This window comes from Watersipora subatra, chromosome 6 (genome assembly GCF_963576615.1).
Source record: "Watersipora subatra chromosome 6, tzWatSuba1.1, whole genome shotgun sequence".
In the NCBI taxonomy this organism is placed as follows: domain Eukaryota; kingdom Metazoa; phylum Bryozoa; class Gymnolaemata; order Cheilostomatida; family Watersiporidae; genus Watersipora; species Watersipora subatra.
Genome location: NC_088713.1, coordinates 56,942,181 through 56,952,462, shown reverse-complemented (window position 1 = coordinate 56,952,462; position 10,282 = coordinate 56,942,181). Strand labels below are relative to the sequence as shown.

General features: G+C 38.3%; 1 protein-coding gene across 1 annotated transcript; it reads left to right on the top strand.

The window, feature by feature from the left end:
- Positions 1 to 6,867: 6,867 nt before the first annotated feature.
- LOC137398388 (protein FAM200C-like) lies at positions 6,868 to 7,572 on the top strand. The gene has a single exon (XM_068084496.1). The coding sequence runs from the start codon at positions 6,868 to 6,870 to the stop codon at positions 7,570 to 7,572; it is 705 nt and encodes a 234-aa protein (XP_067940597.1).
- Positions 7,573 to 10,282: the final 2,710 nt, after the last annotated feature.

Genomic DNA, 10,282 nt, shown 5'->3' with positions numbered 1-10,282 from the left:
AACCTGGAGGACTTCGACTCCTCCTGGTCTTTATAAAATACTTGTCTCTATCACTCTGTCCCTGATCTACAGTACCTATATCTTAGTAACTACAGAGTAATCTACAGTACCTAGTTCAACAGCTATATCTTAGTAACTGCAGAGTAATCTACAGTACCTAGTTCATCAGCTATATCTTAGTAACTACAGAGTAATCTACAGTACCTAGTTCATCAGCTATATCTTAGTAACTACAGAGTACTATGCAGTGCCTAGTTCATCAGCTATATCTTAGTAACTACAGAGTATTCTACAGTGCCTACTCCATCAGCTATATCTTAGTAACCACTGAGCAACCGACAGCATGGTTTATTTTTTTATTATATCACTCACTTGATGGCTAAACATGTAATTCTGTTTGGGTTGCTTGGTATTTCTTGGTAAAACTAAATTTTGTTGCCTCAAAGGTTCTGACTGTACCTTGATATTTAAAAAATACATATATAGAACAGTGTCAAGTTACTTTTATAATAATTTTGTGATATACAGTTTCTCATCATATCACCAAGGCTATATACCATGTCACCTTTGGGATAATCTGAGACCTTTTGTTTAAAATGCACTATTTCGTATAAAATAGAAACCATTACATAGACACAGGTCTACATGGAAGTTGTTAGATGAATGTAGATACAACCTTAAAATAAATTTTAAAGTTGCTTTCATTTGAATTATCTAATCTTTAGTAACAAATATATTGTTTATTACTCACTTTGCCAACTCCTATTCTAACAATGTATTCTGATGGTAAATTTAATTTACTTTTCCTACTTCTCTGTAATAATATTAGATTACCAATTTAATACGCTTTAATTCAACTCACTCAATGATTCCTGACTTTTGCCTTTTCAATATTGTTTTTGGCATGTAATAAAAAACATATTTTTTGTTGAAGATTCACTAACTGCCACTATTTTCTATCATTAGTTATACAGTCACACCTCTACATGCGAGTGCCCTAAAATGCGAGAGACTTGAGATACTAACTGATATTCGAGCAAGCTTGCTTCGCGATACAAGCATACGAGCCAGTTGTCAATGGTCACTATATGGCCAAGTATGTGAGAGGGCGCTTTTGAGAACAACATCGCTCAGTTTTTCTTTTTGAATCAGTTTGAAAAGGTTTTTAATACAAAATGTTGGCTAAAAGTTATAGTGGGGCGCCAGACAAAGCATGGGTAACTGGCAACATACTGAAAAAAATAAAACAACTAATTTAAAGTAAGTTTAGTGAATGATTTACACTTAGCTTCATGTGTGGGTTTAGTAAACTAAAATTATTCAAGTCAAATTCAAAGTTTCTATTAATTAGGGTCAAAAGTTCAGTGTACCAAATGCGTTGCTGTCTAGTCTTTTAGACCGCCATTATCCACAACGTCTGATTCTAAGGTAAAAGCTCCATAAAGTAGTGTATATAGGTATGCTGAACTTTATTTCAGAAAATAGCAACTAAATATTTATTTGTTACTTTTTTAGCGTATGTACTGAACTACAACTAAATACTTGTTTTTTGACCATAATATCCTTGTTAGGTGTTTTTTCATAGTATGCTAATAGATTAATTTGTACTTTAATACATGTATTTAATGTAGGAAAAAGTGCCTTGGGATGCAAGTAAGTTGACATACGAGCTCAGTTTCACAACGCATTAGGCTGGTTTTCAAGATATGAATGTACATACATGTACATATACATACTATATATCTTGTAGCTCTTGTAGATGTAATATTCCAAGTGTATTTCTTCAAAGCGTGTACATCTGGCCATGAAATCTCAAATGCTCATATTTTACAAATCTTCTATAAAGCTTTGATTTTGAACTGTTTATTTTAGCCTATCAAAATTTTTTGTAAAAAGTATCTAATAGAGCTAATTAATCTTACTCTACCTGTCAAAAGAGCTTGCTCTATTGTAGGTGTTTGTTTATTATTATCATGGAAACAAAGTTCATACCACTTCTCAAGTCATACAATTTCAGCACTATCAGCTGTATTGACTGCTTTTTGTTACCTACTCTATTACCAACTGGAAATCAATACCCGCGGTCTAATAGACGCACATAGTTTCCTATATAATTTAGTTCATTAAAGTGTGATACATTTTATATTGTCACACCATGTTAAATTTCAAACTTTAGCAGGTTCAAGAGTAGCTTTGTAGACAAACGTGTAAAGTTATCATGGAATGTTTTCACATATTAGTAGTGTTTTAAATTGAAAACTCAATTTACTAGTTTACTACTAAATGAAAAAATAGGAGAACTTGCAACATGGCTGTCAGCAGTCCAAGGATATTGATTATTTAGAACTAGGTCTGTGCTGACATTTATAAATTCAGCGAACTACAAAAAAATACAAAATAAACAGTTGTTTTTAACATTTTAACAATTTTAACAGCTTCATATCAATCTTTATCAAGTACTTTATTAGCACTTTACTTTCCTGACAGTTGCTAGTCAGGTAGCAATCAGTTAGTTATTTGTTTTTTAAGCATAACTTGTGCCACCGCATAATGTAAAACATAATTGCAAAATTAACATAAATTGAAAGCATTGTTATACTCAGTGAATATCAGGTGTTGCACGGGTAATAGAATAATTAGCTAATAAATTTGAATGAAAGTTAGACCTTTACTAACATATTTACTAAAACAATTCACATGTTTTGGGCAAGCTTAAAGCCTGGTTCTCATATTGATTGCAAAACCCCGGCAAATGCTTGCGCAGCAAAACGCTTGCGCTTGCAACGGCGGCTTCCGTTCACATTCAAAGCTGCATCACTAAACATAATCGCGTAATCAAATAAAATGTTCGCTCACCATGCAATTTCTATATTGGTGACCTTTACCTGTGCAGTGCATTTCTCGAAGATTTTGCCCGCGGCTTATCGCGAAATTTGAACATCGCTAATTTGTTGCATTGACCGACGGCAACTAGCAGTTGTACTCAGCGGTACCTTAGTTGTACTTAGCGGTTGTACTCAGCGGCGTGTAGGTCTACATTTCACCGCAATAGCATGTGGTGCTGTCGTCGGCGCTTCGCAATCTATATGGGAACCAGGCTTAACAATTGTTATGTGTATGTGTATGTCAATAGCGCTAGTTATTATCCTCATGCAAGTATTTTAAGGATGAGCATCTCAATCAATGTATATTTGCATAGGGTCAAGACTATTCAATGACTAATCAATGTAATGACTATTTGCCCTATGAATCCCTATCTTAATGGTTCAGCTTGTAGCCTTTGCATCTGGAAGTCTTGAGACTAAATCTAGTTTTCTACTGATTTTTCATGGCTAGTTTAATTGTTATAACTAGACACTGGGTTTAACTAAAAGACCAACACAGATTTATGTATATGTACTGCTACATTAGATTATATTATTACTAAACTATTAAACTATTACATTACATTATTTATATCATATATATACATTTATATATATACAAAAAATTGTTTCTTCACCCCGGATACCCCGTATGGGTGGTAAATTCTGCTCTAAATTGGGTCTCCAACCAGAGACCTGGGAGTTTGAGCACTCGCCTCAAGATCTTAGCTGTTCCCAATAGCGCACTTTTCTGCAACTCACCTGAGTTGATTGTTGTTGGTATTTGGGCAAGCCACATTTTATGCGCCGGTGTTATTGCGCCCAGTGCCCCAATGACTACTGAGATTACAGTCGTTCTTACATTCCAGCATTTTTCAATCTCTTCTCCAAGAGGGAGATATTTCTCTACCTTTTCTTTTTCTTTGTTGGCTATATTGTAGTCATTGGGTACTGCTATATCTATTATAGTAGCCCTCTTGTTCTCCTTGTCTACCATCACTATATCTGGTTGGTTTGCTAGGACATGCTTGTCAGTTTGGATGTAGAAGTCCCAGATGATCTTAGCGCGGTCATTTTCATTGACCTTACCAGGAGCTTCCCACCAGTGTTGTGGTTTATTAAGGCCATACTCATCACATAGACTTACACTATATACACAACACCTGCGACATGGTTATGCCGCTCAGTGTATGCATTCCCTGCTAGCTGTTTGCATCCACTGATGATGTGTTGGATGGTCTCAAGTGCATCTTTGCACAGTCTGCATCTAGGATCGTCTCTAGTGTGATAGATTTTCGTTTGTAGTTGCTTTGTTGGGAGCACTTGCTCCTGGGCTGCCATGATTAGCGACTCTGTATTGGCCATTAGGTTTTTTTTGCACAGCCACATATATGTCTAGTGAAGATCGCCAACTTTAGATATTTGTCGGTGGTAAGCACCATGAAAAGGTTTCGTGTGCTAGTCAATTTCCTCATCATCAGGTCGTAGGTCCATTGTAAGAGCGGCCGATTGAATTTCAGATAGCAACTTATCTGAAGTGGCCATAGAGGCTGCATATGCGTTGATGCTTGGCTCCTTCTCTTTCACTGTCTGCTGTACACTTTCGAGTCCCCTGCCCCCATCTTTCCTATCGAGATACAATCTAGTAATATCAGATTTTGGGTGGAATGCTCCATGCGTGGTCAGTAGTTTACGAGTTGCTATATCGGTTTTCTTGATGGCTTCCTCAGTCCACTTTATTATGCCGGCTGGATATCTTATTACTAGATGTCCGTAGGTATTTATTGCCATGACTTGGTTTTTGGCATTCAGCTGGCTCCGTAGGACCTGCCGAAGGCATTTCTTGTATTCTGTAATGGCTTTGTGACGTACATGTACCTCAGCTTTGTGGTTGATGTTGCTTTGCATAATCCCTAGTTATTTGTACCCTTCTTCTATATCTTTGATGGTACCATTTGGCATTCTTAGGCCATCTGTGAGCGTAGAACGGTCTTTCTTAAGAATTAGCCTTCCACATTTCTCAATTGCAAAGGTCATTCCGATGTCCTTGTGGTATACCTGAGTGAGGTGTATTAGCGAACCAATATCCCTTTCTTTGTTAGCGTATAGCTTGATGTCATCCATGTCGAAGAAGTGGTTTATCTTGGTGCCAATTTTGTACTGGTACCCATATTGAGTCTCATTCAGCACAATGCTTAGAGGGTTTAGGCATATGCAGAAGAGCAGCAGTGATAAGGAGTCACCTTGATAGATGCCTCCCTTAATGTTTACACTCACCGGTTTTATGCCTTTAGCCTCCAGTTCCGTCTTCCATTTGGTCATTGACCTCTTGATGAATGCCGCAAGAGCAGGGTAAACATTGTAAATACAGAGGCACTCAAGTATCCAACTATGAAGAATTGAGTCATAGGCCTTTTTCTAGTCAATCCAAGCCATGGCAAGATTGGTTTGCCTTCTCTCGCTGTCTTGACAGACCATCCGATCCACCAGTAACTAATGTTTGGCCCCTCGGGTGTTGCGCCCAATTCCTTTCTGAGCACTGGTCATATAGTGACACATGTGCTCTTCCAGTTTGTCTGCAAGTATTCCTGAGAGCAGTTTCCAGGTGGTGGGCAAGCACGTTATTGGTCGATACCTTTGGGGAATCAGCCCCTGTTTGTATCTTTTATCAGAAGTACAGTTCGTCCTTTAGTCAGCCCTTCGAGATAGTCCTCTTGTTCTATTAGGAATTCCATCTGCTTAGCCAATCTAGTGTGAAGTGATGTCAATTTCTTTAACCAGAAGGCTTGAATCATGTCATGGCCAGGTGCTGCCCAGTTATTCATAAGCTGCACTTGATGTCCACTTTGCTGATGGGGAATCCTTGCTGAGCCACATTGCGTTGATGTCTCTCTTTAAGCCTCTTCAGCCAATTTGCAGTGGTGTTTTGAGTCATCTCTTTCACCCAGATGTCCTTCCAGAACTTTGAAGTGCTAGATCGGGGAGGATCTGACATTGGCCTCTGCAGTTGACCTTTGAACTAGGAATACACTCTACATGAGTTATTGATGAACAGTTTGTTCATTCTTTTTTTATCCCACTCTTTGGTGTACTGCTTTAGTCGTGCCAAAAGTGCTACTAGCTGCTGTTTGGCAGATTCTAGACCTTCTATTGTGGCTTCCCTTGTTGGATGCTCCAAACTTGGTTAGATCGCTCACTGAGCCTACTAACTTTCTTGCGCAAGTCCTTTATCTTATTATGTAGCCCCAGCTGCCAGGATGGAGTGAAGCCTTGTTGGCAGTGGCTTAATACCCATCTCCTCCAAGATGATGGGTGCTGAACCGTAGGGCATTAGTGCCAAGTGCCTCAGTGCTCCAGTGCCAAGTTAATGTCTTCTAACAGCTTCTTAAGTATGGCTTTGCTAACTCTTCGTAGTGGTACCCTGATTCCATAATCATTAGCAGCTGGCGTCTTGTTGAGGAAATTTTCCGCAAGCTCTTTCACCTTTGTGTCAAGGTCCAAGTGCATGTCTTCTTCAACCTGTGAATCAACACACGATTATGTATGTGTGACAGTGTGTGTTGATATGCACTCTTCATGGGCCGAGGTTACCGGGGTGAACTGATTCCTAATTACATCTACCTCAAGATCCGATGCTTGATTATGTTACTCTGAGCTACAAGTAGATTAGCGGTGAGTGGCAATTCAGGGTGCATGTTTATCCACAGTTGACGCATCCTTCCCATGTAGCCCCACTTTTGAGGTTCACTCATAAAGTAGCACTGCATGAGGTCCATGTTACAGTGCGAGTCCATTTCATCCGTTTTGAACCAGTAGCCCATTTTTCTTTGCCTTGTCCTGGTTCAGCTACAGGAGCGTGGACCTTGCTGGTCCGGGCGACGTCTGAGCTGGCATGGCTTTGGTTTTTGCACAAATCATAGAAGTTTTAGACGTTATACAAGCAAGTGTTTTGTCTAAGGACCACCAGAAAAGTGCAGTTATTAGGGTTTGAACCGAGGACCTAATGATCACTGTCCCAATACCTTATCAACTGCGCTATCAGATTGTTGGCAAAGATTGTTACATCGAGCGCTACTGCGCTCGATGTAACAATCTTTGCCAGAGAAGTAGACTTGATGCAAGTGGAGATCTCTATGCTCATAGTAATGCACTTATTACAGCTTCATACGCTATTTCCTACTGTATTGTTCAGTGTAAAAAGCCACATACAATAGGAGAGACCCTGATCAAGCCATGTATGTTAGACTGCGCATCAATAGTACTTGGAAAATCAGCTGAGCATCCTTCAAGAAAATTTCAAGACCTCCCACCATCCAACAACACAGTGAAACGACGCATTGATGATAACGCAGCAAACATTGTAGAAAAAGTAGTTGCTGAGATCAAAGCATCTCGATTTTGGGCCATACAACTTGATGAATCAACTGATGTTGCCAGTCTTTCCAGCTATTGGTGTATGGTAGATATGTGCATGACACATTCTTTGAAGAGGAGTTTCTGTTTTGTCAGCCCTTGCTTAGAACAACTTCAGGCCAAGTTAGGTTTAGAAAAGTTAATATGTGTATGCACTGATGGAGCACCTGCTATGTTAAGATGTAGATCAGGCTTTGTAAAACAGATCAAGCAGAAGGACCCTGATATAGAAAACGAATGCATTGTTTCATTCTCCGTGAAGCATTGGCTTCAAAAACTCTTCCACAAGCATTGAAATCAAACGCGGATGTGAATATAAAAGTTGTGAATTACATCAAAGCATCAGCACTAAATACCAGATTGTTCTCAGCGCAATGTTCTGAAAGTGATGTCGTGCTTACAACTTCGTTATTGCATACTGAAGTGAGGTGGTTGTCCAAGGGAAACATGTTAGGCAGGCTCTTTGAGCTACGTCCGAGGTTATGAAATTTCTTGAAAGTAAAGGCCGGCATGAACTTTTAGCAGCCATGAAAGCTGATACGGTAACTATTTATTTGAGACTGCATACCTGGTTGATACATTTGCCTTGCTAAACAAGTTGAACTTGAAGTTACAAGGGAACAATCATCATTTTCTTGCCTTCCATGACAGCATTGATGCTTTCAAAGCACAGCTGGAACTGCGGCATACACGAACCTGCACTGGAACACAGTATCCTTTCCCACACTCGCTGAAATATTGGAAGACAAAATCTGCTCCTGGTAGTCTAGTGGCAACCATTATTGCACTCCTGTCTGATCTCATAACAAAATTTGGATGCTACTTCCATGAGCTACCTTCAGAAAAAAGATGCTCAAAATTACATGAAATCCATTTCAATGCACTGTTGAAGAAATTTCAGAAGAGCTACAATAGGAGTTTGCTGAGTTGATTAATATTTTTGCACTGAAAGATGATCTCAAATCAATGTCTATTGACTAGTTTTGGCTTTCAGCAAAAAAACATTTATCCACTCATTGCTGAAAAGACAATGCAGATTCTGATGCCATTTAGCTGTACATAACCACGCGAAGAAGGATTTTCATCAAAGCTACACATTAAAATGAGAAAATAAATTGACTTGACCTTGAGAGCAACTTGAGATGTGCCTTATAAAAAAAAACAAAGACCGATTTGTGTAAAATTGCCCAGAGGCATCAGCAGGAGCTGTCTCATTAAAATTCATAATCTCACATCACACCCGTTGAGTAACAATAATGTTGACAAGTTTTATTACTATATATGCTACTCTCGGTTATCTAACAGATAAATACATTTATACATGCTGCTGACCTACATATATGTCTCTGAGTAGCCCTTTCAATGAATACATTATAGTATAGGTTCACACTCAACATTTTTCACCAAGGGGGAATGTGTATTTGAAAATTTTGCAAAGGGGTAAAAGCAAGAAAGAGGTTGGGAACCACTGCCCTAGATGAAAGGGCTTTAACAAGTTTCAGAAAGTTATGTGAATGCGTCAACTATCTTGAGTAGCTAGTTATATGAGTTACATACATACGATAAATTGTATTGACGTAGGAGATAACAAGCCCACCTGCAAAGACATAGTTAAACAAGAACAGAAAACATAAAATCAAAAAGAAACAAATAAAATGAAAAAAAATATGAAAAACATGCCACACAAGAGATAAATAATATATATTATACGAGCTTGGTTTAATGCCTCAGTCCACATCAGTAAATTAAACAATATTTCTGCCAATGTGGAGTTTTCTGTATCTTCTATTTCCTCGCCTTTACTAAATGGTTGCTTCTTTTGAATGCTGATCATGTGCATGACCTAGGTCATTCAAATTTTCAGTCGGAAGCTCTTTCTTGTGCTTGCTTTAATGGAGTTCTTGTTTCAATAATAATTTCAAATGCTGATTGGTTGCGATCATATTCTTTGACAATGTTAATAATGCGTGTGCCTTCTTCTTATTTATGACATCCAACTTTGTTGACATAGAAATCATTTTTCCGTCGTTTTGTAACATTTGTATCGGTTTCAGATTCCATAGCTAACGAATTAAATATAGATACTTGTAGTTATATACATATGCTGACTTAAAAGTTTATAGTGAAATATATAATAACGTGACAAATGAATATCTGCTCTCGCTTGTGTATTTTACACGAAATTTTCCACGCGGAATGCTGACATGAAAGAAGTCGATCATCGTGTATCTTTTAAACGTTCTGAAAATGTTTTCGGCAAATTAAATTTCAGTGTCTTTTTTTATTTCAACGTTCCTTATGAGCACACTGACAGCCAGATTTAAACTCGGGCGAAACTTTTCTCAAAATCGTATGGCGAAATAAAATTCGTATAGCGAGATGAAAATATCACAATGTTTGACTTCGTAAGCTGAACAAATCGTATATCAGGGAAATCGTGTCTCAAGGGTGCACTGTATATATATATATATATATATATATATATATATATATATATATATATATATATATATATATATATATATATATATATATATATATATATATATGACAACTGCACCCTTCTGGCGGTCCTAAGACAAGACCCTTGCTTGGATAACGTCTACAACCTCTATGATGAGTGCAATAACCAAAGCCAAGCCGGCTCGGATGTCGCCCGGTCAAACAAGGTCTGTGCTGCTTCTAGCTGAACCAGGACAAGGCAGCGAAAAATGAACCCCAGGTTCAAAAACGGATGAAATGGACTCGGACTGATAAGATGGACCTTATGCAGTGCTACTTTATGAGTTAACCTCAAAAGTGGGGTTATATGGGAAGGATGCGTCAACTGTGGATAAACATGTGCCGTGAATTTCCACCCACCGCAAATCAACTTTTAGCTCAGCGAAAAAACATAATCAAGCTGTCCTCATATCAGAACTTGAGGTAGATGAAATTAGGGAACAGTTCACCCAAGTAACCTCGTCCAATGAGGAGTTCATATCAACACACTCCGTCACACATAC